At 39.8% G+C, this 27,975-nt stretch overlaps 1 protein-coding gene across 7 annotated transcripts in view; it reads left to right on the forward strand.

Annotated features, from left to right (window-relative positions):
* Positions 1–33: 33 nt before the first annotated feature.
* TEX26 (testis expressed 26) overlaps positions 34–27,975 on the forward strand; it is a 41,900-nt gene continuing 13,958 nt past the window's right edge. Inside the window, exons 1-4 of one of the 7 annotated variants that reach the window (XM_054446593.2) lie at positions 34–161; positions 7,026–7,110; positions 20,372–20,537; positions 24,574–24,730. In XM_054446593.2, coding sequence (XP_054302568.1) covers positions 101–161; positions 7,026–7,110; positions 20,372–20,537; positions 24,574–24,730 — 469 coding nt within the window. In that variant the 5' untranslated portion in view covers positions 34–100. Of the gene's footprint in view, positions 162–1,910; positions 1,994–7,025; positions 7,111–20,371; positions 20,538–24,573; positions 24,731–27,975 lie in introns of those variants that run through there. The other 6 variants (XM_054446594.2, XM_054446591.2, XM_054446590.2 and 3 more) reach the window with 6 other exon arrangements.

A 27,975-nucleotide genomic window follows, 5' to 3' on the forward strand; every position in this document is an offset into this window, starting at 1 on the left:
GACCCTTGTCTCCATGGCGACGCGTCACAAAGCAGCCCGCCGCTCCCGCAAGCGCTGAGATAGCTGGAGCCGGGGCCCCGCGGCCGCCTCCTCGGGCAGAATGGAACAGCCTGGGCCCAGGGCTCCGGATCCCTCTCTCTGCCACCACAACCTCCAGCCAAGTAAGACAGCAGACTCTGCCGGTCTGCGGGGCGGGGCTGGGGTCTTTCCCGGGGAAAGGGTCCTGTTGAGGAAAAGGGGCCTTAGTCTTTAAGGGTGTGGCATCGCTCTTAGGAGTATGCTCAACTGAGGAAAAGACAGGGAGTCAGGGAGAATGACAGGGAATTCATAACGCTGCTCCTTTTCAGTCCTTCGCATACCCTTTGCCAAGTCCCCCGCTCCCTAAAACGCGCAGGGTTAAGTTTTAAACACTCAAGGAAATGCCTGGCTAAGAGGGCACAGGAAAAAAGGAAGAACTGGTGATTTTCCAAGGAAAACAGGGCCAAAGGCAAAGAAGAAGGAGAAGTCTGGGAAGCTCTGAAGAGAACAGGTCCTGCATGAGTCCCGATCCCCATACAGGGTCTTGGAAACAGCAAGGAAAGTGGGGGAGGGGTGGGCTGCTGAATGCAGTCCCAGCGGTGTCTGCAGAGGCAGGGGCCCTTCCTGGGCTGTCGCACAGGCTGGGAGCCATGGCCTTCAGCTGCCGCCTCTAACCCGAATTGATTTTTCTTCCACAGAGATTTTGTATTTCACAGAGGTAGTGCTTTTCATCCTAATTCTGCCCACAGATGCAGCAGGTTCACCAGTTCAGCCTTTTGGGTCTGTGGAGGGAGAGCCACTCTAGCTGTGATGCTAGTGGCATGATTACAGTGTAGTCAGCTCCATCATGGTCTCTTGTGGCAATAATTGCCCATTGCTGCTGTAGAGCTGGGTAATTGTGATTCCACAGTGGCTATGGAGCAGTGAAGGATTGTTCAGGTACAAATTCCCTAGAATTGTGCTCCCAAAAGAGTGAATGAAATGCATATTTTCATTCCAATTCATTCTGTTGTAAATTAAGAATGGAAAATGAAAATACTTAATTAGTGCAGAAAATATCTAATATACTCAGTTTCTATATGATGGCAAGGCAAACAGGAGAGACAGAGGAGGGAGGATCCCCTCCTAGCATCCCGACAGCACCCCTTTGGATGCTTCTCTTCGCTTTCCAACCACACTGTTTTCCCACTGTCTCCCCATTTCATCCCCTTCTTGTCTGGGAACTGTTGGAGTCCCCCAAGATTGATCCTTCTAGGCTTACCTTCTCTTTGTGACCATATCCTGCCACAGGGCTTCAGGTGCTGCATAAAGGTGCCAACAACTCTCTAACCTTTATCTCTGACTTGGACTTTCTTCCTACTTTTTCAGACCAGAATATCTAACTGTCTACCAGACAGTTCCATGTGGGTGTCACAGCAGGGCCTCCAAATTGATATGTGCAAAATCACACTCCTTGTCCTCCTCAAACCTTCCAGACTTTGAGAGTTCAGTTAAGAGGGTCCTAGCTGCTCAATTTAGAAGGGAAGGCAGCTTCCTTGAGACTGCAGTTTGATCACCAGGTCTCTTTGATTCTGCCTCCAAAGCTCTTTTTCGCCTGGGTGAATTCACCCCTTTACCTCCAGGCTTGGGCCTCTAATGGCTACTCTGTGCCACTTCATCCCCCACTGCTGGGAGAGTCACCCTCCAAAAGGTAGGCTTGATATGTCACCACTGCCCAGCTTTCATCCGAAATAGGATGAGGTTGATGGTGACTGATGACTAACTGCTATTGAATAATTACTACAGATGGGGCTTTCAGGTGCTGTATTAGCTTCTTGTGGCTGCTATATGTTCCCACAGACTGGTGGATTCAAACAACAAAAATTTATTTGCTCACAGCTCTGAAGGTCGAGAGCCTGAAATCAAGGTCTGGACAAGTCTGCACTCCCTCTACAGGCCCTAGGGGAGAAGTGGTCCTTGCGTCTTCCAGCTTCAGGTAGCCATCGGCACTGCTAGTGATGGCAGTGGCTGCTGCCATCATGCTGGCTGCAGCAGGGAAGCACAGCTGGGGCTACAACACTCCATGGAGCCCGTGGAAGCTGCCCCTTCTGAGTTGGGATGTGAGCTCCCTGTGCCGGTACAGCCACCCAAACCACAGCTGCAGACCCAGGCCTCCTGCTCTGTGGAGCAGGCAGGAGCCCTGCAGTCCTGGACGAGGCTACAGCCACCCAAACTGCGGCTGTGGGTCTGAGCCTCCCTGTGCCTCTGAGCCTCCCTGTGGAACCCACGGCTGCAGACCTGGGCCTTTCACTCCATGAAGCAGGCAGGAGCCAGGGAAAAGAGGGAGCTTTGCCTCTTCCAAGTTGGTGGGGCGGGAGCTCCCTGGTGCAGCTGCAGCTGCCCTCCCAGGCACAGGACCTGGGCATCTCTGCAGCCTGCACCCTTGGACCCCCCAGGAAGGACACCCTTCACCCATCCATTCCTGCAGGCTCAAGGGTATCTGCTCCCACTGCCTGGCCTCTCTCCACTGGCTCTGATCTCAGAGTGGGGTTGGGACCAAGCCCCAGGTCTGTGAATGGCAGCAGGAGGCAGACAGAGTCCTGGGTGGAAGGGGCTGGGGTCCCCAGTAAGGCCCCACCCTCCGACCAGGGAGGGCCTGAAGTCTGGAGACCAGGCTGCCAGTCAGGAACCTGAGTGGGGACTCATGCTGCCTCCTCCAGCCTGCCCATGGCCACCCATGGACCAATCAGCATGCACTTCCTTCCCTCTGAAGTCCATAAAAACCCTGGGCTCAGCCAGAGCAGGGAAGAGGACAGCCAGAGAATGAAGAGGGCAGGGAGAGACAAGGGAACCCCCAGCTGTAGAGGAGTATGCTGTCTGCTGATAGCTGGAGATGATGGGGCAACTAGCTGCAGAAAGGAAGGAGTACCCTCTCGACTGCCGACAGACAGGAGCTACGTTCTCTGCTGAGAGCTTCAGAGACCTGCAGAGATCTCTGAATGACTTGCCTATGGAGAGGAGCTATGCTCTCTAGGGCCTCCTCTCTACTGACAGCTGAACACTTGACCGGATGACCTGCCTACAGAGAGAAGCTACCCACTCCTCCGAGCTGTTCTAACACTAAAACTCTTCTTCACTCTTCACTTGTCTGTGTGCCTCAACGCGGGACAAAAACTCTGGCAAAGGCACTGCAGGCACAGAGCTTTCCAGCCAGAAAAATCAGCACCCCAGAGATCCTGTAACACTAGCTTGTGGCCTCATTACTCCAGGTCTCTGTCTCTGTCTTATAAGCACACTTGTAATTGCATTTAGGGTACACGAGGATAATCCAGGATGATTTCCTAATCTCGAGATCTTTAATTGCATGCGCAAAGACCCCTTTTCCCAATAAGGTAAGATTCACAGGTTTTGGGGATTAGGACATGGACATATCTTTTTTGTAGTGTCACCATATGACACACTACAAGCAACTTATATTTATCAATACCTTGAATCCTCAAAACAAAGTGAGGGAATAAAATAATATGTGTGAAAATATTTTGTAAAGTATAATAGAATATACATGTTACTATTTTATAATATTTTTAAAGCTTTATATTTTCCTAATGGTGAACACATCCAGTGGGTGGTCAAGGTTAGCAGAATGAGGCTGTAGGATGCTTTGCTGACCTGTCATTAGCCACCTTTCCCTTTGCTCCATTCACATAGGGCTATTTGTTGTGTCTCATCTCAGACTCTCATACCTCCTGCTACTTCCTCTGTAAATTGTTTTACTTCATGTTCTGTGTTTCTCTTTCAAACATCTACTAAATTAAATCGCAGCTCAGATGCCACCTATGTTATGATGACCCCTGGGCCTGCCCTTGCTGCCCCATCTTCTCATCCAAGCAAAAAGAATTGCGCCCTCTTCATGTTCCCTGTGACACATAGGACATCAGCACCACATTAAACTTGTGCTCGTAGGATACATAGCTCATCTCTTGGCCTGTGAGTTCTCCAAGGCCAGGTCAAGACTCTGTGTCCCAGTGCTCCACAGGGCTTGGTCCACGGGGAGGGCTTGGGGACTTGTTTGAAGGAGGAACAGAAAATGAGAGAAGAAAGAATTAGGAAGACATAATCACAGGAAAGATGGATATGAGCTACAGAAAAGGACATTGAGACACTGAGAAGAAAGTAGTGACATGCAGAGAACATACTAGGAACAGATTTTCAGAATATTGTGATTACAGATTTCTCAATGAACATTTCTGTTAATGAAGAAAATTAATTCCAATAGCATACTGTACTTTCAGAACCTTTGTCAATGGAGGTAAAAAGCATGGAAATACAGCCCTTACAAAAAGAGTTGTAGTAAGGGAAATCATTAACATGAAATTAAAAGAAGATATACCAAAGATCAAGTGTGCATCCAAGCAGGTTAGGATTAGGGAGTGGAGGGAGTGCTTGATCTGTACAAAGGTAACAATGGAAGAGGGAGGCTCTCATGGCCTCGGTTCCTGGAAGCAGTAAGGCATGCTACTCTTGTCCATCAGACTCCTGATCTAGGCACCTGGCAATTGGTGACCCCAGCTGCCAAACTATCTTTAGAAGGGATAGGACCCTAGATGGGTGGGAACACAGAGGGGCGTGTCGTGCTTGCCCACATGATTGATTGGGAGGTGCTGCCTGAAGTGCTGTTTTGCCAGGCTTTTTGAGGCATATCTGAGCCTAATAGAAATGTGATCTGGACTGTTAGAGTTGTTTGCCTTAGAAAAAAGAGGGAAAAGTCATGTGTGGCTTTTGTGCAGAATATCCTTCCTGACCCTTCCAAAAGTCCAATGCTGAAGTTCAAATCAGGTTAGAGAAGGCTTCTTTTATGAGTGGCATGCCTCACAATTTCTTCCCTTTTACTTGTTCATACTTGTAATTCTTTTAACAAAGAACATTGAATTCTGCTATTGGGATAAAATGCTTTCAAGCGTAAAGTGATGCCCACTAAAGAAGGAGTATTGGAGAATGATGTCATTTTTTGTAGAGCAGGATTAGAGAGCAGACACTAGGAGTGCATAGAAGCACAGTTACAGAGTGGGGAATACAAGGGGCTGAGGCTTCAATTATCTGACTAAGGGGCTTTTAAGTGGAGGTAGAACTTCAGCCAGGGTTAAGGGCACAGGTAATAGTTGCAGATGATCAGATCCTGATTGGAAATGAGAGTCTGTTAAATTATAAACAAGACTTGATTGGGATAGATGAGGAGATGAACATTAAAAGGTTCAAAGATAACAGGAACCATAAATATTTGGCCAGAGCTCCCTATGCTAAGAAGTAGCATATAGCTTTTTAAAATATTGGGAAATTGAAGAAAAATACTTAATAGCAATTGTAATAGGACACATGAAGGGGAACAAATACAGGCAATGAGGTGGCTACAGTATTCTAGGGAGGAAGGGATACATCCTAGAGAACATTTGTATTCAAAAAGTAGAGATGTTCAACCCAGGTTCTCATGACATATATAAAGCAGCAGGTAACCACCCAGGTATGAAGAGTGAGAGAATGACTGAATTTTAAATTTAAAATGTATATTCCTGAGAAATTTGGTGGTACTTTGTTGACAATGGGAGGTTGGGGCAAATAAACAGTGTTGTTGCTGGTATCTACCTGTCTTAGTCCATTTTCTGTTGCTGTAACAGAATACTACATACTGGGTAATTCATAAGGAAAAGAAAACTACTTTAGCTAATGGTTCTAGAGGATGGAAAGTCCAAGAGCATGGCACTGGCATCGGGTGAGGGCCTATTAGCTGCATTGTAACATGGTGGAGGGCATTGCATGGTGATAGGGCAAGAATGTGCTAGCCCAGGTCTCTCATCCTCTTTTTATAAAGCCACCAGTCCCATCATGGGGACCCCTCTCTGATTACCTTATCTAATCTTAATTACCTCTCAAAGGCCCCACCTGCAAATGCTATCAACATACACATTTGGGGATTAAGTTCCCAATACACAACATTTGGGGGACACATTCAAACAATAGCACTACCAATGGTAAATGCTCAGCTGGCATCCTCCTGGAACCATCAGCAGTATTTGACTCCCTTCTCTGGGACACTTTTTTTGACTTTCAGGATGCCACTGGCTCCTGGTTTCTTCATCACCTCTCTAACAGTTCTTTTCAGCCCCTTCACTGGCTCCTCCTTCTCTCTCCAAATTCTTGACATTGGAGTGTTCCAGGTCTCAGCCTTGGAACTTCTGCTCCAAGTCTACTCCCTCCTTCATTGATCTCCCCACTCTCATAGCTTTAAATAGCATCTACACCATAGAATTTTGCACAACTTTACAAGACATGAATTAGAACTACGCCAGATGACTTGGAGGAGTTTTCTATCAGACACTGTTAGTGACAGATATAAGAAAAAGACACTTTGTGTCATATGAGCCCACTTTTGTGAAACAAAATGTTGATAACTGAAACCCAATATGTCTATGTATAAATCAGTATGTGATTACCTCCACATGTGTGCAAAGAAACAGGCAAAATTGTTAACATGTGCTGCCTGGGAGGAGGGATAGGAAGGAGAGTGGCAATGGCAGGGAAACGAAGAAGTAAGGAGGTGTCCATTATAAAACTTGATGTGTGTGATATGATCCCATGTGTGTAAAGTCATTCCTTGTGTCTATAGGTACATCTAATATGATGCATGTAAAGTTGGTGACTAAAACATAATAGTAGGTCTCTTAAAATGATAGAATTTCAGATGAATTACTTTCCTCTTTATATTTTTATGTCTGTCTTTAATTCTTTAAAATAGCATGCATGAATGCTCAGGAGAAACAATAGAACTATCTTTTATTTTGGGGTGAAACACAGATAAGTTGAACTTTCCTCATTCCTATTAAAGGCTGTACTTTGGCCTTTATTCCTTAGACTCTAAAGATAAATTATCCAAAATGTTTTTTTCTCTTGCAAAATTATCTTAATTGTTAAAACAACATTTCATCAAAATATTCTGGTTTGCCATATTTAAAACTGCTTTATTGTACTTTTAGCAGGTGACCCCAACTGGGATTCCTATGCTACCACTATGAGGACTGCATTCACGCCTAAAACAGGAGCAGTGCCTGCCTTAATTCGGTAGATCATTATTTGAGTTGGATTGATATACATGTTTTAATTTGTTGACTTGTCTTTTATGACTCAGAATCCAAACACATAGACAGTAATTAGAGAAGCTTCGTAAAAACGCCCTTGGGTACAGGCTACTGTGTGCATCCCTCTGCTCCAAGCATCCGTGATACCCCTTCCCCTCAAACAGTATCCAAACCTCCTATAGGGAAACCGAGAAAATGGCTACCAATTTTTCATAAAGTTCCTATGTGTTGTGGTTTACAGCAGACCCAATATATAGGTTAATAAGGTTGTGCTACCTAAACATTCACGTGACTTGAATCCATTCCCTAATATAGAGTAGGCAGGCAATGACAATTGAGTGAATAGATGAATGGATGAATAAATACTTGTTATCACAGCATCACCAAGACTAGTCTTGGAAGCTGGAAGAAGGCCACTGTCTCCCTCTTCTTACCTCCACTCCTCCAGATACTGCAATATTCAGCTTCTCCTCCAATTCAACCTGAGCTGAGGGTAGTGGGAGTTTCCAAACATCAGCTGCCTTTTCTTTCTTTCTTTTTTTTTTTTTGAGAGAGAGTCTCGCTCTGTCACCCAGGCTGGAGTGCAGTGGTGCGATCTCGGCTCACTGCAAGCTCCGCCCCCTGGGTTCACGCCATTCTCCTGCCTCAGCCTCCCGAGTAGCTGGGACTACAGGCGCCCGCCACCACGCCTGGCTAATTTTTTGTGTATTTAGTAGAGACAGAGTTTCACCGTGTTAGCCAGGATGGTCTCGATCTCCTGACCTCGTGATCCACCCACCTCGGCTCCCCAAAGTGCTGGGATTACAGGCGTCAGCTGCCTTTCTAAGCTTCTAAGCTCATCAGTAGGTGCGTGAGAGCAGGATTAGGGGAGCTCCATCATCTTTTTTTTTTTGAGACGGAGTCTTGCTCTGTCACCCAGGCTGGAGTGCAGTGGCGCCATCTCGGCTCATTGCAAGCCCTGCCTTCTGGGTTCACGCCGTTCTCTTGCCTCTGCCTCCCGAGTAGCTGGGACTACAGGCGCCCGCCACCATGCCTGGCTAATTTTTTGTATTTTTAGTAGAGAGGGGGTTTCACTGTGTTAGCCAGGATGGTCTTGATCTCCTGACCTCGTGATCCACCTGCCTCGGCCTCCCCAAGTGTTGGGATTACAGGCGTGAGCCAACTCGCCGGGCTGCCCCATCATCTTTTACTGTGTCACTGGTAGGTATGAAATCAGCATAGAGAGCCTTCAATTATCATCTTCATTCTGTGAATTGTGTCCAGTGAGAATCTTTTCACCTTAAGCCTGGCCAATATGGTGAAACCCCGTCTCTATCTAAAATACAAACATTAGCCAGGTGTGGTGGCAGGCACTTGTAATCCCAGCTACTCGGGAGGCGGAGGCACGAGAACTGCTTGAACTCCGGAGGTGGAGGTTGCAGTGAGCCGAGATCACACCACTGCACTCCAGCCTGTGTGACACAGCGAGACTCTGTCTCAAAAAAAAAAAAAAAAAAAAGTCACCTTAAAAGTTCAAGATATTGAAAAGTGGAGTGGAGTATTGGTAAGACCATGGCTATGGAGTTAGGCAGAAATAGAAGAAATAGAATAATAGGCTTCTATTCTTAGCCCCCTGCTCTTACCCGTATTATCTCTGCTACCTTGCACAAGTAACAAGCCCCATCTGGGGCTCAGTTTTGTCATTAGTGAAATGGGGAAAATGATACCTGCCTAAAGTGGCTGTTCTGAGGACACAAAGCACTAGGACAGTGACTAACACAATGAAGTTAGTCATTTTCCTTCATTTTTCCTACCATAGTATGTAACGGATTTCCAAAAAGTACAAGGCTACAAGATTCCAGATTTCTGAGTTACTAGCTATCCCAGTGAGTCCCATAACTGGGAAATTTTATCATCTGACTGTAATGAAAGTGCCAGCTGTATAACTGTAACAGTAGCCTGAAGAAGAAATGTTTAGTATGAAAGCCAAAAAAACAAACAGATAACTTAGGGAGTCTAGGTCAGTGATGTTTGAATTTATATATTTATAAACTTCTCACAAAAGTTTTCAGTATAAAAATTTTAACTTTTTTATTTCAATAGCTTTTGCGGTACAAGTGGTTTTTGGTTACATAGACGCATTGCGTAATGGTGAGGTCTGAGATTTTAGGGTACTCATAACTAAAGTAGTGTACATTGTACCCAATATGTAATTTTTTATTCCTCACCCACTGCCACCTCCCTCTCTGCTTCTGAGTCTCCATAGTCCATTATGTCATTCTGTATGCCTTTGGGTACCCATAGCTTAGTTCCCACTTATCAGTGAGAATGTATGGTATTTGGTTTTCCATTCCTGAGTTACTTCATTTAGAATAATGGCCTCCAGCTCCATCCAAGTTGCGCAAAAGACATTATTTCATTATTTTTTATGGCTGTGTAATATTCCATGGTGTGTGTATGTGTATATATATATATATATATATACCAATTTTTTTAATCCACTCGCTAATCAATGGGCACTTAGGTTGGTTTTATATCTTTAAAATTGTGAATTGTGCTGTGATAAACATACACGTACAGTTGTCTTTTTAATAAAATGACTCCTTTTCCTTTGGGTAGATACCTAGTAGTGGCATTGCTGGATCAAACGATAGATCTACTGTTAGTTCCTTAAGAAATATTCATACTGTTTTCTATAGAGGTTGTACTAATTTACATTCCCACCATCAGTGTATAAGTGTTCTCTTTTCACCACATCGTTGCCAGCATCTATTGGTTTTTTGACTTTTTAATAATTAAATTCAATAATACTTTTTGCAGGAGTAGGGTGGTATCTCATTGCAGTTTTCATTTGTATTTCCTTGATGATTAGCAATGTTGAGAATTGTTTTTCGTATGTTTTTGGCCATTTGTATACCTTCTTTTGAGACATGGCTGTTCATGTCATTTACCAACATTTTGACAGGATTTTTTTCTTGGTGATTTCTTTGAGCTCCTTGTAGATTTGGGATGTTAGTCCTTTGTTAGCTGCACAGTTTGCAAATATTTTTCTCCCATTCTGTGGGTTGTCTGGTTATTCTAATTACTCTTTTTGCTGTACAAAAGCATTTTAGTTAAATTAGTCCCATTTATTTATTTATTTTTGTTGCATTTGCTTTTGGGGTCTTAATCATGAATTATTTGCCTAGGCCAATGTCCAGAAGAGTTTTTCCTAGGTTATCTCCCAGAATTTTTATAGTTTCCAGTCTTATATTTAAGTCTTTTATCTGTCTTGAGTTGATTTTTATACGGTGAGAGACGCTAGCCAATTTTCCCAGCACCATTTATTAAATATGGTGTCCTTTCCCAAATTTATGTTTTTGTATGCTTTGTCAAAGATCACTTCATTGTAAGTATTTGGCTTTATTTCTGGGTTCTCTATTCTGTTCCATTGGTCAATATGCCTACTTTATTTTTTAAACCAGTACCATGCTCTTTTGGTAACTATAGCCTTGTAGTATAATTTGAAGTCTAGTAATGTGATGCCTTCAGATTTATTCTTTTTACTTAGGATTGTTTTGGCTATTTGGGCTCTCTTTTTGTTCCGTATGAATTTTAGAATTGTTTTTTCTAATTCTGTGAAAAATGATGGTATTTTGATAAGAACTGCATTGACTCTGTAGATTGCTTTGAGCAGTATAGTCATTTTCATGATATTGAGTCTTCTGATCCATGAAACACATCCATGGGATGTGTTTCCATTTGTTTGTGTCACCTATGATTTCCTTCAGTAGTGTTTTGTAGTTCTCCTTGTAGAGATATTTCACCTCCTCCTTGGTTAAGTATATTCCTGGGTATTTTATTTTTTGCAGCTGTTGTACAACGGATTGAGTTATTGATTTGATTCTCAGCTTGGTCATTGTTGTATATAGCAGTGCTACTGATTTGTGTACATTGATTTTGTAACTTGAGACTTTACAGAATTCATTTATCCAAACTCTAGGTATATGATCATATCATCAGCAAACAGCAATATTTTGACTTTCTCTTTTCAAATGTGGATACACTTTATTTCTTTCTCTTGCTTGATTGGTCTGGCTAGGACTTCCAGTACTATGTTGAATAGAAGTGGTGAAAGTGGGCATCCTTTTCTTGTTCCAGGCCTCAGAGGAAATGCTTTCAACTTTTCCCCATTTGGTGTAATGAAAACTGTGGTTTTGTCATAGATGGCTCTAATTTTTTTAAGGTATATTCCTTAGATGCCTAGTTTGTTGAAGGTTTTTATCATAATGGGATGCTGGATTTTATTGAATGCTTTTTCTGCATCTATTGAAATGATCATATGATTTTTGTTTTTTGATTCTGTTTATGTGATATATCATATTTATTGACATGCATATGTTAAAGCATTCCTGCGTCCCTGGGATGAAACCCACTTGATTATTGCATATTATCTTTTTGATGTGCTATTGAATTCAGTTAGTATTTTGTTGAGGATTTTTGCATCAATGTTCATCAGGGATATTGGTCTGTAGTTTTCTACAGACCAGTATTCCTGGTTTTGGGTATCAAAGTGATACTGGCTTCATAAAATGAGTCGGAGAGGATTCCCTCTTTCTCAATCTTTTGGAATAGTTTCAGTAGAATTGGCACCAATTCTTCTTTGAATGTCTGGTAGAATTCAGCTGTGAATCCATCTGGCCCTGGCTTTTTTTGAAGTCGACAGTTTTTTTTATTACTGACTCAATCTTACTGCGTGTTATTGGTCTGCTCAGGGTTTCTATTTCTTCCTGATTTAATCTAGGAGGCTTGTATGTTTCCAAGAATGTATTCATTTCCTCTGGATTTTCTAGTTTGAGTGCATTGAGGTGCTCATAGTAGTCTTGAATGATCTTTCATAATTCTGTGGTGTCAGTTGAAATGTGTCTAGTTCCATTTCAAATTGAGTTTATTTGAATATTCTCTCTCCTTTTCTTGGCTAATCTAGTTTATGGTCTATCAATTTTACCTTTTCAAAGAACAAGCTTTTTGTTTCATTGATTTTTTTTTGCTGTTTAATTTCATTGTGTTCTGCTGTGATCTTATTTCTTTTCTTGTACTAGCTTTGGGTTTAGTTTGCTTTTGTTTCTCTAGTTCCTTGAAGTATGAAATTAGGTTGTCAATTTGTGATCTTTCAGACTTTTTGCTGTAGGAATTTAGTGCTATAAACTTTCCTCTTAGCACTGCTTTTACTGTATCCCAGAAGTTTTGATAACCTGTGTCACTATTATCATTTATTTCAAAGGGTTTTTTAATTTCCATCTTGATTTCACTGTTAACCCAAAAATCATGCAGGAGCAGATTGTTTAATTTTCATGTATTTGGATAGTTTTGAGAGCTCCTTTTGGAGTTGCTTTTTAGTTTCATTCCACTGTGATCTGAGAAGATACCTGATATGACTTTGATTGTCTAAAATTTATTGAGACTTGTTTTGTGGCCTATTGTATGGTCTATATTGAAAAATGTCCCCTGTGCTGATGAGAAAAGGGTATATTTTGCAATTCTTGGGTAGAACTTTTTGTAAATATTTGTTAGGTCCATTTGTTCTAGAGTGTAGTTTAAGTCCATTGTTTCTTTGTTGACTTTCTGTTTCAATGATCTGTCTAGTGCTGTCAATGGAGTGTTGGAGTCCCCCACTGTTATTGTGTTGCTGTCTATCTCATTTCTTGGGTCTAGTAGTAAATATTTTATGAATCTGGGAGCTCCAGTGTTAGATGCATACCAACTTAGGACTGTAATATCTTCTTGTTGGATTAATCCTTTTATCATTATATAACGACTTTCTTTGTCTTTTTTTTTGCTGTTGTTGCTTTAAAGTCTGTTTTATCTGATATAAGAATAGCTACTCCAGCTTGCTTTTGGTTTCCATTTGCATGGAATATCTTTTTCCACCCTTTTTCCTTGGGTTTATGTGAATCCTTATGTTTTAGGTCAGTCTCTTGAAGACAGCAGATATTTTGTGGTTTGTGGATTTTTTTTTAATCCATTCTGCCAATATATTAAGCGGAGTATTTAGGCCATTTATGTTCAATGTTCGTAGTGAGATGTGAGGTACTGTTCTAATCATCATGTTAATTGCTACTTAGATACTTTGTTTTTTTCATTGTGTTATTGTTTTATAGGCCCTTTCAAGAGGTTCTATTCTAGAGTATATTGACCTTTTGTTTCAGGATTTAGAACTCGTTTTAGCATTTCTTGTAGGGCTGGTCTGGTAGTGACAAATTCCCTCAGCATTTGTTTGTCTGAAAACGACTTTATTTCTTCTTTGTTTATAAAACTTAGTTTTTCTGGATAAAAAATTCTAGGTTGAGAGTTATTCTCTTTAAGGAGGCTAAAGATAGGACCCTAATCCCTTCTGGTTTGTAAGGTTTCTGCTGAAAAGTCTGCTGTTAGTCTGATAGGTTTTTTTGTTTTGTTTTTTAATAGGTTACCTGATGCTTTTGTCTCACTTCTCTCAGAATCATTTCCTTCACATTGACTTTAGATAGCCTGATGACTATAGGTGTTGGTGAAGTCCTTTTTGTGATGAATCTCCCAGGAGTTCTTTGAGCTTCTTGTATTTGGATATCTAAATTTCTAGCAAGCTCAGGAAAGTTATCCTCAATTATTCCCTCAAATAATTTTTCCAAACTTTTTACTTACTCTTCTCACTCAGAACACCAATTATTCTTAGATTTGGCCATTCTACATAATCCCATATTTCTTGGAGACTTTACTCATTTCTTTTTATTCTTTTTTTCTTTATTTTTGTCTGGGTTAATTCAAAAGCCTTGTCTTCCAGCTCTAAAATTCTTTCTTCTACTTGTTCTAGTCTGTTAAAACTTTCCACGGCATTTCATCATTCCCTAAATGTGTCTTTCATTTCTAGAAGTTCTGATTTTTTTTTTAAATCTATTTCTTCAGAAAATTTTTTATTCATATCCTGAGTTGTTTCTTAATTTCTTTATGTTGGTTTTCACCGTCTTCCGGTATCTCTGAGTAGCTTAATAATCAACCTTTTGAATTCTTTATCTGATACTTCAAAGATTTCATTTTAGTTTAGATCCATTGCTGGAGAGCTACTGTGATCTTTTGGGGATGTTATAGAACCTTGTTTTGTCATATTGCCAGAATTATTTTTCTGGTTCCTTCTCATTAGGGTAGACTTTTTATTCTAATTATTCTTGAATTTATTTTTTATTTGATTTTTTAAAATTTCTTTTTTCCCCCTTAAGGATGTGACCTTAATGTTTACAGTTTATTACAGCCTAATTTGGCTCTTGGTGCTTTCAGGGGTGAAAACTGTATAAGTTCCTTGGTTATAGAGAGTCTTTGTATGGTGGCTTTGTCAAATGTCAGCATAAATTTAAATAGCTGCAAAAGATTAAACTTCCTCCCCATCCTGCATATTGACATTTTAAAATAAAACTTTTCAATAAAACCAATGAATACTCTGAATGCTTTAGCAAATTAATACCTGCCATGATCTTTTAAATAAACACACAAATAAGCTCTTCTTTGATCTTTTATTTCATTTCTTTCTCTTCTTGAACTCTCATTCCCACTCCACTACCTCCATAGAATTTTTCCCTGCTGTAATATATTTTATGTTTGGAAGCAATTTATTGATCACGCTATTATACTTCTTTGCAACTGTTTTAGTATATTAATTGAAATTAATTTTTAAACATGTTATATGACTCTAAGTATTGAGTTATCACAATTATTTTAGTACACAATCGCTCAAAGCAATAAATACATTACAAATGTTCATAATTATGAAATACAAAAAGAAAATTTTTTTGCAACTGCATCTTAATGAGATAAATGTGGCTGTTTAGTTTTCAATTAGTTCATATGTTTAGTTTTGAGTGTTGTTATTTTTAGAATGAAACTGCAGTCAGCATCAATTTTTTCTGCTTCTCTCTTTTTTCAATTTATAGATTCTAATGTTAAGAAACTTTGTTCATATATATGTATAAATAAGTAGGTGCAAATGAAAGGAGTTTTAGTATAGCAGTGTCACTCAGTACTCTGAACTCTTTCTGAATCATGTCCCAGAAATCACAATGTGATTTTTAATGACTGATCAGCTGACAACTTGGTTCGGTATTCCTTAAATTTTATTGAAAGCTATTAATAAGATGATTTGTCATCCAGTCATTGAGTTATTCCCTGTTTCAGTTTCTGAGAAGATACTGAAAAGGCATGTCTTAACAAACGACTGTTAAATTGCACCTGGTACTCTTTCACTTGGAAGCAACTTGTTTAATTTTCTATATTCGAAAAGGATTTGGAAAATGGAAACACTAATTTTAATAAATTTCTATAATACAAACTTTTTTTATTATTATACTTTAAGTTTTAGGGTACATGTGCACAACATGCAGGTTTGCTACATATGTATGCATGTGCCATGTTGGTGTGCTGCACCCATTAAGTCGTCATTTAGCATTAGGTATATCTCCTAACGCTATCCCTCCCCTCTCCCCCCACCCCACAACAGTCCCCGGTGTGTGATGTTCCTCTTCCTGTGTCCATGTGTTCTCATTGTTCAATTCCCACCTATGAGTGAGAACATGCAGTGTTTGGTTTTTTGTCCCTGTGATAGTTTGCTGAGAATGATGGTTTCCAGCTTCATCCATGTCCCTACAAATGACATGAACTCATCATCTTTTATGGCTGCATAGTATTCCACGGTGTATATGTGCCACATTTTCTTAATCCAGTCTATCATTGTGGGACATTTGGGTTGGTTCCTAGTCTTTGCTATTGTGAATAGTGCCGCAATAAACATACATGTGCATGTGTCTTTATAGCAGCATGATTTATAATCCTTTTTATATAGCAGCATGGTATATACCCAGTAATGGGATGGCTGGGTCAAATGGTATTTCTAGTTCTAAATCCCTGAGGAATCGCCACACCGACTTCCACAATGGTTGAACTAGTTTATAGTCCCACCAACAGTGTAAAAGTGTTCCTATTTCTCCACATCCTCTCCAGAACCTGTTGTTTCCTGACTTTTTAATGATTGCCATTCTAACTGGTGTCAGATGGTATCTCATTGTGGTTTTGATCTGCATTTCTCTGATGGCCAGTGATGATGAGCATTTTTTCATGTGTTTTTTGGCTGCATAAATGTCTTCTTTTGAGAAGAGTCTGTTCATATCCTTTGCCCACTTTTTGATGGGGTTGTTTGTTTTTTTCTTGTAAATTTGTTTGAGTTCATTGTAGATTCTTGATATTAGCCCTTTGTCAGATGAGTAGGTTGCAAAAATTTTCTCCCATTCTGTAGGTTGCCTGTTCACTCTGATGGTGGTTTCTTTTGCTGTACAGAAGCTCTTTAGTTTAATTAGATCCCATTTGTCAATTTTGGCTTTTGTTGCCATTGCTTTTGGTGTTTTAGACATGAAGTCCTTGCCCATGCCTATGTCCTGAATGGTATTGCCTAGGTTTTCTTCTAGGGTTTTTATGGTTTTAGGTCTAACATGTAAGTCTTTAATCCATCTTGAATTAATTTTTGTGTAAGGTGTAAGGAATGGATCGTTTCAGCTTTCTCCATATGGCTAGCCAGTTTTCCCAGCACCATTTATTAAATAGGGAATCCTTTCCCCATTGCTTGTTTTTGTCAGGTTTGTCAAAGATCAGATAGCTGTAGATATGCAGCATTATTTCTGATGGCTCTGTTCTGTTCCATTGGTCTATATCTCTGTTTTGGTACCAGTACCATGCTGTTTTGGTTACTGTAGCCTTGTAATATAGTTTGAAGTCAGGTAGCATGATGCCTCCAGCTTTGACTTTCTTCACAGAATTGGAAAAAACTACTTTAAAGTTCATATGGAACCAAAAAAGAGCCCACATTGCCAAGTCAATCCTAAGCCAAAATATAAACTTTTTTGATAAAAGGCTTTTATCATATTTTGAATATATTTTTATCAAAATCTTGGAGCTGAACATTTAGCTTATATGGTTTATACCATCTTTACCTAGTTGGTAAAATCAGTCCTTGTTGTTCAAATCAATAAGTAAAATCAGGTTTATTTCATGTTAAAGTAAAATCTAGCTATACTTTCAATTCAAATAAATGTAAATATGTATTTTGAGAATATTATAAAAACCACTGAAAAATAAATTATGGAATGCATATTGCAGAGAAGACTATTAAAAGTAGACAAGGAAGTGTTAAAAGATTTGGGTCTGATATGATTAATTATATCCAAGTAACTTACACATTTAGCTACACATTTTATTGCATTATATCCAAAAATAATGCAATAAAATGCGTAGCTAAATGTATAAGTTGTTTGTGAAGTGAAGAGTATAATAAAAAGCATGATGTTTCCTAAATATATTCTTATGTATATAGAATTCTGCTGCTTTCGTTTTGGGAATGATTAAATACCAATCATGTATAAAAACAGAAACAATTTTATTAATTTCATCAGACATCAAATCAAATATTTACTAGTATTCAATGAAAGAAAGTTACATATAGTGAAAATTAATATTGATCTGGCAGGTCAGCATATTCATTTATTGTTAAATATTTTTCAACATAAAATAAAATGAAAATTGGCTGTATTGGAGTAAATATTTTGTAACACGATTGGATTCAGAATAAAATTTAAATACTTTATTGAATGATTAATACAAAACCTGAAAAAAATACAAGATTCCTATTTATCAGTTTTATCCAGTGAATCTTTAAAAATTTGCTGTCTCGGAAAAGATTCTGGGCATGTTGGCTCATGCCTGTAATCCCAACACTTTGGGAGGCCAAGGCGGGTGGGTCACCTGAGGTCAGGAGTTCAAGACCAGCCTGACCAATATGGTGAAACCCTGTCTCTACTAAAAATACAAAAATTAGACCAGTGTGGTGGCAGGCGCCTGTTGTCCCAGCTACCTGGGAGGCTGAGACAGGAGAGTTGCTTGAACCTGGGAAGTGGAGGTTGCTCCACCCTGGGTGACAGAGTGAGACTCTGACAAAAAAAAAAAAAAAAAAAAAAAGCAAGATTCTGGTTATATTTAAAGTAGTCAGCATGACCAATCTGTGCTGCTTCACCACCTCAGAGCTGCTTTTCTTTCCAGCTAATGGTATGTCCTAAAGATGATAAATGCCTATCTGTAAATGTGGGAGGAAAGGAGTCACTTTAAGCATTCTACATCCTCTCTTCTCTCAGAGGCCTCTCCCTAAAAAGAGGTGAACATTTTGTAATTGTTAGGAGATAGAAAACCAGACATTACTCTCAGCCATGCTCTATGACTTACCTAAATTCAGAGCCTCCCCACACAGACCTAGTACCCTGGGTATAGCACAACCCTTCACTCTACAGAAATACACATGACATTGAGAACCACAAGCCTAGGCAAGTGGTTCCAAGTGGAACTTGGATTACAAGGAGGTGTCTCTGAAATCACTCCGACCATGTTTCCCTTCACTGGGGGCCCCCCTCAGGGTTGGAGGCTTATTCCTCGAGGCAATGCACCATAGAAAAAGCCTGTGGTGAAATGGGGAAGGGAGAATCAGGCAAGAGGTATAGGAAGAAAGAACCCACATACATTTGCAGGTTTGTTCTCAGGCGGATATGTTCTAGGAAAGAGAATATTGAGAAATTGAGATCTGAAAATTGATTCTTTTAAAGCTTTTTGTGGCTAAGTGTGGTGGCTCACGGCTGTAATCCCAGCCTGTAGCATGTGCCTGTAGTCCCAGCTACTTGGGAGGTTGAGGTGGGAGGATCGCTTGAGGCTAGAGGTTCAAGACCAGCCTGGGCAACATAGTGAGACCTCATCTCAAAAAATAAAAATAAAAAATAAATCAGCTGGGCATGGTGGTACATGCCTGTAAGTCCTAACTACTTGGGAGGCTGAGGTGGGAGGATAGATTGAGCCCAGCAGTTTGAGGCTGCAGTGAGCTATGATGGTACCACTGCACTCCAGGCTAGGCAACAGAGCAAGACTCTGTCTCAAAAAAAAAAAAAAAAAAAAAAAAAAAAAAGCTATTTGTGCTGTGCTGTGTCCTTTCCCTTTGGAAACTCTCCAGTTTATATCTGAATGACAATAGAATGATCATCTGGATGTTTGTTTCTAACTTCCTAGATATTTGCTTCTTACAGAGATAATCTGAATTTATTCAGCCCTTCTTAAAAAAATAAGTCAAAATGAAATATTTTAAACATACACAAAGGAACATACAACAAATCCCCCACTATGACCCAGCAACAGCAATCATCACTCGTTAGATACTGTTATCTGTACCCTCCACTAATCCTTCCCACTGGAGTATGTGGAAGCAAATCTCAGGCATTGTACCATTTCAATTCTAAAGATTTTGTTTGTATCTCTAAAAGATAAGGATGTTTTAAAAATATGTAACAATTCTATTATCTCACCTTTAAGAAAACCAATTCCTTAATATCAAATAGCCAATCAGCAATCAAATCTCTCCAATTGTCTCATAACTTTTTTTTTAAAAGGCAGTGGTTTGAAATTGAATCTAAAGAAGGTCCACACATTTCATTTGGTTATTGTCTCTTATCTCATTTAATCTTTAAAAAAAAAGAGAGAAAGAGAACCTTTTTTTTTTTTTTCTGACAAATTCTTTGTTGAAGAAACAGAATCTCTGTTCTGGGATTTTTCTTTTTTTTTTTTTTTTTTGTCTCCATGATGCCATTTAAATGATTTCTCTTTTCATGTATTTCCTGTAATCCAACATTCTAAAGACTTCATCTGATTCAAGTTTTGCATTTTGGCAAAGATATTTAATAAGTGATGCATGTATTCACTCAGAAGCTCGTAGTGTCTGGTGGTCCTCCTTTGGAGCTGTGAGTGGACATTGCTGGCCATTGCCTAGATTCATTATTTCATTACGGGCTTGAAACTAGTGATATTTCAATTCTTATATTTCTTCCCTTTATCAAATGGGAGATTTCTATAGAGGGAAGCTTTTCTTCACCAGCTATTTGGTTACACTGGAGTGCCATTTGTACTGGAGAGTGTTCAGCTCTTTAAAAAAATTAATGAAATAAATTTCATATTGTTATGTTTTTAAATTTTATTTTAGGCATCTGTACTTTTGTTAAAAGCCATCCTAAAATACAGCATTGTTTTCCTTCAAGGAAAACCTGAAATTAAATTATTTCTGGCACCAACTCTTATGCCAATCAATCTTTTTTAAAAATGTAATGAGTAAAATGATTTGACATGTGTACTTTTGTGAGATTTGGTATTTAACCTCTAACTCTAATTTCTGCTGGGTTTTTTTATAGCCAAAACGGTATCAGAAGATTAGGATATACATATTCACTTAGTGATCCTATTCTCAATCAGACACAATATAGTGATGAGTACACTTGGAAATCACACTCTAAAGAAGATTTGATCAAAACTGAGACTTCAAGAGGAATCAAGAGCCACAAATCTCATCTCAATGAAGTAAGATAATATCTACATATGTGTTGAATTTAATACTGTACTGTATCAACAACCCGTAAGAATGAGAGTTTAAATATGTCACAAAGATCTTTCAGCTTCTACAGTCACAGGATACATGGTTCTTTTCAGACTATTTCCTGTCTACCTTCTCACGTTTATTTCTAACCACTTATGTTCTATCCCCTGGAGTTTTTTTTATAAAAGGACTTTTTAAAAATTGAAGTGAAATTTACATAATATAAAATTAACCTTTTAAAGTGAACAATTCACGGGCATTTAGTACATACATGTTGTTGGACAGCCATCACCTCTATTTTTGTTCCAAACCATTTTCATCATCCTAGAAGGAGACCTCATACCCATTAAGCAATTACCCCCGACTCCACTCCCCACCGTCTGCTTTCTACCTCTGTGGATTACCTTTTGTGGATATTTTATATGTGGAATCAATAACAGGTGACCTTTTGTGTCTGGCTTCTTTTCACTTAGCATAATGTTTTCAAGATTCATCATCTAAGAAATTATCTGACTAGAAAGATGACAGGAAAAGCACTATTATGAGGACTACCCATGTAGCATCCGTGTAGCAAATACAGTACTTCCAGTTCTTTGTCACAGTTGAATAATATTCTCTCCCACGGATAAACCACAGTTTGTCTGTCCGTGCATCCAGTAATGCATCTTTGGATTGTTTCCACCTTTTGGCTATTATGAATTGTGCAGCTATGAAGAGCCACATACGAGTACTTGTGCTTAGCCTTGTGTTTCATACGCTCTCAAACCTCCATTTTTTAAATCATTCTGTTGCCTCTACCTAGAATGCCCTTATCCTGTGCACTAAAGGAACTCCTGTATTTCTTCAAGACTCACATTAAAGAAAGCCATCTCTAAGTCCCTTCTCCCCTGGATGGAAACAACTGATTCTCCCTGGGTGTTTTCTTGTCTTTCTATTCCCTTCTCCCATCACAAAAGGCAATGCTTGCTTGTAGTGAAGGGTTTCATTTACTTGACTGCCACATGGGATGGGACCACCTGGGAGGGAGCCACCTTGATGCATTCAATAGATGATAAGGTGGTAGAATGAACAGGATTTGATGACTAAAAGGATGCAAAGGATAAGGAAGAGGAAAGTATAATGTTCAACTTCTGACTTGGACAGCTGGCCTATGCAGATTCTGTTTACTCAGCTGGAACATGGTGGAGGACCAGGTTGGGTGGAGAAGGGCATTGGGGGAACATGTAGTTTTAGTTGAAGACATGTTGGTTGAAGATATGTCCAACAGGCAGTTTAATAGACAGGTCTGGAGCTCTTGGGGGAGAGATGAGCTGGACATATGGACTTGGAAGTCATTAGAATATATACATATAGCCGATTCAATTTGGTTCCTTGTGATATCCATTCATTATAACCTATTCAACCCTGAAAAAATATATATATATATTTATAGATCTATACATATACACACACACACACACACATATATATATTATATATCTCTTGGAGATACATACGTAAAACTCCTGTCTCTAAAAATATATATATATCTAAATTATATATTTAATATATAATTTATATATAATATATAAATATGTCTCTAACATATGTATTATTACATATAATTAGATATATTAGAGACAAGATCTTGCTTTGTGGCCCAGGATGAAGTGCAGTGGCACAATCAATTAGAGTTCACTACAGCCTTGAACTCTTGAACTCAAGTGATCCTCCCACCTCAGCCTCCAGAGTAGCTTAAAGTACAGGTGCATGCCACCATGCCTGGCTAGTTTTTTATTTTTTGTGGAGATGGAATCTCACTCTGTTTCCCAGGCTGGTCTCAAACTCCTGGGTTCAAGCAATCCTTTCACCTTGGCCTTCCAAAGCCCTGGGATTACAGCCGTGAGACACTATGCTTGGTCATCCTTTATATTTTAAAATTAATGTAAAAGAGTTTATTACAATATTATACTGTATGTATACAATATTATACTGTATTTATATATTCACAAACACACGACCATATAATTTTCCCTTCCTCTAAGTACTGTGGAAGGCTCTCAACCAATGAGAGCTAGTGTGGCAAACTGTCCTGTGTATTCTCAGCCAATGAGTGTTCACATGCCAGACGGCAGCTCCTATTAATCTAGGCATTGAATATCAACAACTGCTAACGTTACACAAGAAAAACAACCGTGTATTACCTGCCTCCTACAGCCTTGTGAAGCACCATTTATTCAGGGCTGTCTAATCTTTTGGCTTCCCTGGGCCACTGTGGAAGGAGAAGAACTGCTTTGGGCCATACATAAAATACACTAACACTAATGATAGCTGATGAGTTTTTAAAAATGAAATCGCAAAAATAACTCATAATGTTTTAAATAAGTTTATGAATTTGTGTTGGGCCACATTAAAAGCCGTCCTAGTTGGGGCCGCAGGTTGGACAAGCTTGACTTCTAGTTTAGTGAATTTGAGTCTCTGGATACACCTGCCAATTTGCAGGAAATACAGGGGACAGAGGAACTTGTTAAACAACAAATGCATATGCAATCAACAAAATCCAGACTGTGGGGACCTCTGCACATCAAATGGCTTCTTCAATAGATAAATCATAATTTTATGTGTTGGTTTTACCAGTTGATAAATTGTGAGGGAAAGAACGGAATCAACAGAGAACTTGAAAATTAAAAGAGATTTAAAAGGCAAGTTTGGGACAGTGAGTATACCTAACTATTTTGAAGAATTTTGGTGCAAAGGGAAACTGAGGAATAGCTTAGTAACTAGAAGGGGAAGTACAGTGAAGAGAGTGCTTTCTTTTTAAGATAGGGTAAATAAGCGCATGCTTGGATACTGATGGCAATGACCCAGCAGAGAGGAAGAGATTCAAGTTGCAAGAGAGAAGTGAGGACTGTTGGAGCGATTTGCTGGAGTAGACTCAGTAGAGAGGGATCTAGTGCTGCAGGCGGGGCTGGGCCTTGCTGACAGTACCTGCACGGCTCCCCTCCCGTTGCAGCATGTGTGAGTGCAGGTGCGGTGGCTGGGACACTGTTGGTGGGCTGTGGAGGTTATTTTCTGGTGGCTTCAATTTTCTCAGGGAAATAGGAAGCAAGATCATGGGAAAGAGGGACGATGGCAAGAGGGGTGGAGATTTCAAGTTTTATCATCCTAAAATCTCTCTTTCTTTAATTTTATTATTATTATACTTTAAGTTTTAGGGTACATGTGCACAACGTGCAGGTTTTTTACATATGTATACATGTGCCATGTTGGTGTGCTGCACCCAGTAACCTGTCATTTAGCATTAGGTATGTCTCCTAATGCTATCCCTCCCCCCTCCCCCCACCCCACAACAGTCACCAGTGTGTGATGTTCCCCTTCCTGTGTCCATGTGTTCTCATTGTTCAGTTCCCACCTATGAGTGAGAACATGCCATGTCTGGTTTTTTGTCCTTGCGATAGTTTGCTGAGAATGATGGTTTCCAGCCTCATCCATGTCCCTACAAAGGACGTGAACTCATCATTTTTTATGACTGCGTAGTATTCCATGGTGTATATGTGCCACATTTTCTTAATCCACTCTATCATTGTTGGACATTTGGAGGTGAGAAGAGAGTGCTGGCCCTTCCTGACCTTCAGGAAGTTGCTGGGGCCTCTGCATGTGAGGCAGGGTTTTCCTCAGGGGCTCCCAAGGGGAAAGCAGCCACTGCTTGTGCTCCTTGGGAATGGCCAGAACTAGAATTAACATGGGTTATTTCTTCCCTTAGTCTTATCTGTAGGAGACTTCTGGTTGGAAGCACAACTCTTTGAAGTTTTCAATCTCATTTTCTCATTTTCAATGTGAAAAGTCAAAGAAATGTACAGAGCCTGCGTTTCAGCTGGGTCAACCAATGGCTCCTGTTGACGGGCTCCCTGCATCCGTGCACCGGCAGTGGCAGCTGGTTGTAAAGGATTCTGAAGAATATGTGCACACAGACACTCAGATTATTGATCTTATTAGGTGAACCCATATGGATTTTCTTGAAAATTGTGTTTGCTTTGATAGGACATTTTCCTGTGGACACTACCTCACTGTCAACAAACGGGGACACTAAACAACTGCCTCCCTTGGAAAATCCCTGCTTCAATGAAAGAAGTTAACAAGGCACTATCAAATCAGTTTATTTCCCTTACTAAGAGAGACTTTGTGGACAGATCAAAAGGTAAACACATTTGTTTTTCTTTTTTTCCCGGGTCATGTGGTAGGCACTGGAGTTGCAGTGGTCAGCAGCATGCCTGTGTTCTTCTCCTTCAAGGAACTCAAAGTCTAGGCATGGAAACAGGCAACTTTGCAAATAAAAACCATCAAGTATAAAAAGGTGCACCTTGTGGGAAATGCGGGGTTGCTGTGGGCATACAGGAAGACATCTAGCCTAGTGTGGGATGGGGGGTCAGGAAAGGCTTCCCTGCCTGGCCCAAAGGATGAAGAGGAATTAGCCCGGCAAAGAGGTAGGGGAGAGTGTTGTTACAGGAGTGAAGACCTGGAGGAACATTTCAGTAACTAAAAGAACTTCAGCAAGAGTAGAACATCAAGGGCAAAGGGAGGGTTGAGGGAGGAGATCAACGTGGGCAGAGAGCACCCAGTCTGGAAGGGTCTTACAGGGCATACTAAAGAGTTTGGAGTTCATCCCAGAAGCAATTAAGAGGTTTTTGTTAAGGTAGTGACACAATTCAGATGTCGGCTTTTAGAAGACTCACACTGGCTGCAGAGTGAAGAATGGAGATGGCCCTTCAGGAGGAAGGTGGACAGGAGGAGGCTGTTAGAGGAGCTCAGAGAGGAGTGAGGTGGCTTGACACAGGGCTGTGGCAGTGCAGGTGGAGGCAGGATCTGCAAGGTGGTGGCATGGGCACTTCAGTCAGCAATAAGCCCCTTCCAGGGTAGGGGCTGTGGCTTTTGGCTCACATTGTCTCACCAGCACCCACCCCAGTGCCTGGCTTATCACAGGTGATGAAAATAAATATTGGTTGAACAAATAAATGAATGATAGGGATGAGTGACTGACCAGAACCATTGATCCCTGTGAGCTGTGGATCTGTCTCCCTGTCCCCTGAACAAGAATTTTATCTTTCCAGTTCTCTGGCCTTTTCTCCAACATCATCCCTCCATCTCTAAAGTATTAATCCCACCCCACCGGCATGCACGTTGACTGTAGTATATCCCGTCTAGCATGTTCTAGATGAAAACAAAAACAGAGCTTTCCCTCAACCCCATCTCTTCTTTTAGCTACTGTTCATTTCTCTGCTTCCCTTCATAAACAGCCAACGTTTACTAAGCCCTTAGCTTTTCATAAATTAACACAGTTAATTTTCACAACCTGCGAAGTTATTACCTCCAATCAAAGAGGGGGATCTAAAACTCAGTGTGGTTAAGCAACATGCCCAGAGTTGACCAGCTTGGGACTGGTGGAGTCTAGGATTTGAACCCAGGCAGTCTGGCTTCTCTTATTAGAACTACCTCCTTCCCAGCTAAAATTCCTTCAAGAGTCAGTTTATACATGGTGTTCTGAATCCTAACTTCTTGTTTACAGTTTTTAAAAATTAAAATTGACTTTTATTAAACAAATGTATGCATATACTTAAATGATTACTTACAGGCATATAAAGAAAAAACAGTAGTTCCTTAACCTACCCTGCCCCATGCCTACTCCTATTCCTCATTGGAAGTCAATTTCAATCTGGTTAACTATTCCTTCTTATGTGATTTTTAAATAATATGCTTCTACTGCTCTTCTTCATTCAGGAATTTTAGACATTATTGACTTCTGTTTTGGAAGCTGAGGATTTGGCTGTCCTATAACTCTGTCTACTGGCCCTCCATCCATCATGTCAATATAATTATATTACAGATTTCTTGTTAAATTCAATTGCTAGTGTATATATTATGATATGACATACTGTGATTACATGAGTACGTAAATGTTTGCTGCTGAGCCAAGTTGTATTTCATTATTTCCTTTACTTGTTGTTTTCTCTTATTTTTACCAGAATTAATTGTTTTTCTCTATGTGTTTACTTTTCTACATGCCTGTCACTATTTTTTGCCATACTTTGTTGTACACTTACCAAAATTTTTTCCAAACACAATGACAGAATAGAACAGAGAAAAGAGAGGAGAGAAAAATATTAAAGGAGTAATGCAGGAAAAAATTCTCAGAGTTTCTAGATTGAAAGGGCCCCTGAACGCCTGACATAATGAATGACAAAAGACTGTCACTAATGCATGTAAGTGTGGAATTTCAGAATGTCAGGAATAAAGAGATCTTAAGAGTTTCCAGGGTTAAAAGATCAGAAGTTAAAATGGCATCTGTCTTCTACATAGAAATCCTGGATGCTAGAAGACATTTGGAAAAATGTGTTGAAGAGAAGTGATTTCCAACCTAAAATTCTATATCCAGCCAAACTATCAAGCAAGTGTAATGAAGAAAAAAAGACATTTCCAGATTGACAAGAATATACTTTCGAAAGTTCCTCCAACACACCCTTTCTTAGGAAGCTACTGGATAGTTGGATCGAGTCTTAAATTATCTTACCTTTTCTCTCCTAGCTTCTTTCTCTTTGTATTTTTGTTCTGTTTATTTGAAAACTTCTACACCTTTTTTATTTTGTCTGTTTGTTTGTTTTTCATGGAGACAGAGTCTCCACCAGGCTGGAGTGCAGTTGTGTGATCTTGGCTCACTGCAGCCTCTGCCTCCCAGATTCAAGCAATTCTCATGCCTTAGCCTCCTGAGTAGCTAAGACTGCAGGCATGCACCACCACGTCTGGCTAATTTGTTTGTATTTTTAGTAGAGTCGAGATTTCACCATGTTGCCCAGGCTGGTCTTGAACTCCTGAGGTCAGGCAATCCACCCACCTCGGCCTCCCAAAGTGCTAGGATTACAGATATGAGCCACCATGCCCAGCTGAAAACTTCTTTACTTTTTAATCTAGCTCTTCTATTAAATTTTATTACAGGTCTCATATTTTAAATTTCTAAGCTCTCTTTCTTCCTCCCTCCAATTATTTTTTAAAAACAGCATTTTGTTCTTATTTTATGGATGCAGTAATTCTCATGAATTTTAAGATATTTATGATATAATTAACTTTCAGTATTTTCATCTGTTTCTTGCATTGTTTCCATTTTTCTCTGAGTGTCTTAATGGTCTAATGAAAATTTGATTGTCCATATTTGCAAGGGAGCAGAGGCAGATTCATTATAAAGCTAATAAAACTCAAGTTTCACTTTTGTGGACTCTTCTTTTTCTTAAAGTGGATGCACACAAAATATTAAACTCCAAGGCTCAAAAACCTACAAAGGAGGTACTCAAATATAATTAAAAACTATGTACAAAGAAGGGACTTGTTAGCTTGTACTTGACTTAGGTGATTAGAGGATGAGCTATCTTTTTTGGGGGAAATCCCTAAATGCCA

Source organism: Pongo pygmaeus, chromosome 14, assembly GCF_028885625.2.
Source record: "Pongo pygmaeus isolate AG05252 chromosome 14, NHGRI_mPonPyg2-v2.0_pri, whole genome shotgun sequence".
NCBI classification, from domain to species: Eukaryota; Metazoa; Chordata; class Mammalia; order Primates; family Hominidae; genus Pongo; species Pongo pygmaeus.